The 1,944-nt window shown below is 34.9% G+C and overlaps 1 protein-coding gene across 1 annotated transcript; it reads right to left on the bottom strand.

Annotated features, from left to right (window-relative positions):
- Nucleotides 1-46: 46 nt before the first annotated feature.
- On the bottom strand, nt 47-1,157 carry LOC132719611 (nuclease EXOG, mitochondrial-like). The gene is made up of 2 exons (XM_060703407.1): nt 830-1,157; nt 47-228 (listed from the first exon to the last, which is right to left on the bottom strand). Exons 1-2 carry the CDS (start codon nt 924-926, stop codon nt 74-76), a joined length of 252 nt encoding a protein of 83 aa, XP_060559390.1. The 5' UTR covers nt 927-1,157; the 3' UTR covers nt 47-73.
- Nucleotides 1,158-1,944: the final 787 nt, after the last annotated feature.

The raw sequence follows: 1,944 nt of genomic DNA, 5'->3' as shown, positions 1-1,944 counted from the left end.
AACATTCAATATTCTTGATACAGAAAGAGACTATTTTTATATGACTGCAGTGTTTGCTTTTTATCCAAGAGGGTTAACTACCAATTACCGGATTAATTTTGTTATTTCCAGCAGGGGACATATGACCCCGGGACCATCCACTTTTCCAGTAATCGCTGTTCTCAGCAGTAAATTCTTCATCCACGGCAGGATCTGGCATAAAAGTTGCAAACCTTCTAGTTGATTTACCTGCAAAATATGGAATATATGTCATATAGTAAACAATAGGTGAAAACATTTCTCCAAGGATTTGATCTATTAATCATGTTTTGTATTTCCTTTAAAATCTATAGTCTTTTTTTTCTTCTTTCTTTTATTTAAGAAAAGAGTTACGGCTGTAATGACATAAATTTGTGTTAAAAATTAAGATAAAGAATTTAAAATATAATGGAATATTTTAGAATATGCAAGAAAACATATCTGACATATGTTTGCCGTTCGGACCGGAATATCTGTCCCTCGGTACCCGCCCATGGACGCTAACTCGGCAAGCCTTGTTACCGCCCAATGGGCGGGTCACCTCGGGACGGATATTCAGGTCCGAACCGCAACATATGACAGATATTATTATTCTAGGTATACATGTATAATAAAAGGATAATTATGTTGTAGTCACTTTCTGAGGCCATGCATTTTGCTACTATCAGCATGGGAAAATTGATATTTCGCCCGACCTTCGGTCTCTGAAGATATAATTTTTCCAACGCTGCTTGTAGCAAAATACAAAGCCACTACAAAAAATATTCTGTAAATAAAACTGAATTCAAAAAGAGATCAGAAACTAAATAACCTTGTAAATTTTCTTTTGTAAGATGTTCTGATACCCAGACTGGGATTCTCATTTGCTGATTGTAAACCAAAGCATGGTTGGTATAGTAACGTACCATTCTACCATCTTCTGGTATGCCATATTTCAATATTGCACTGCATCTCTCCAATTTTTCTTCCGACGTAGAATCGGCTGGAATTAGAATATTTCAAGATGATAATATGAATTCAGATCATGGTTGTACACACAATTATTTCAAAACTTTATACAAAAACTTTAAAAAGGTGTCACATAGCCTTTTAAAACTTGAACCCTTACCTACAATTTTAACTTATAACTTTCTGAAGCCAAGTGATTTGTGTTTGCCACTAGTATAGAGCCAGACCAGCCACCAAAACTGTAAAGTTTGTCCTGGCTGTATACTGTTGGCTGACATCTAACCACTGCCAGTTTTATTAGTACTTTCAGAAGTGATCTTGATAATTATGTGTTTCTTTTTCTCAGAACTTCAGAAGTGAAGGTCACAGTATTAATCAGGCTGTTCACATTGCCCAATCAGGCTTATAACATAAATATTAAAATTTCTTGAAAGGCCATGAAGATATTTCATTCACACTTGCTATACATTTTTTAAGAATTACATAAGAAACATTGAAACAAATACTTCTACTTCTACCTCATACTACTTAAAAATCATTTACGATCACTCTAAGCAGGTATACATTGTATACATTAAAGAGACAGCTATGAGATACAACGGAATCCAGGAACCAGTCACAAGCTCTTATTGAATAGACCCCTTGGTTCTTTTACATGCCCAGTGTATATCACTAATACTGTTACATGCAAGGATTACCTGGATTTCTTACCAGTCCACCTCTAATTAGGTGGGATACACTGAAAGTGTCTCTGAAAAATCTCAAGGGTGCAACCCAGGATCGAACCCAGCGACCTCAGGAGTAATAATCAGTGGTTTAACTTTTGGTTCTTATAGAAATATTTTCTTCTATTTTAGATTTTTTAATGACACATAACTTTTGAAGTCCATAAAACATATGTTATGATGGAAAGTTTGGACAAAAACAAACTTTGGTAGCTTTCTTATGTTCTAAATGGTAACTTTGCGCCTAAATCTG

This window comes from Ruditapes philippinarum, unplaced genomic scaffold (genome assembly GCF_026571515.1).
Source record: "Ruditapes philippinarum isolate M1 unplaced genomic scaffold, ASM2657151v2 ctg19837_1_1_1_1, whole genome shotgun sequence".
NCBI classification, from domain to species: domain Eukaryota; kingdom Metazoa; phylum Mollusca; class Bivalvia; order Venerida; family Veneridae; genus Ruditapes; species Ruditapes philippinarum.
Note: the sequence above shows the minus strand (reverse complement) of the source record. Positions and strands in the feature narration are given on the sequence as shown.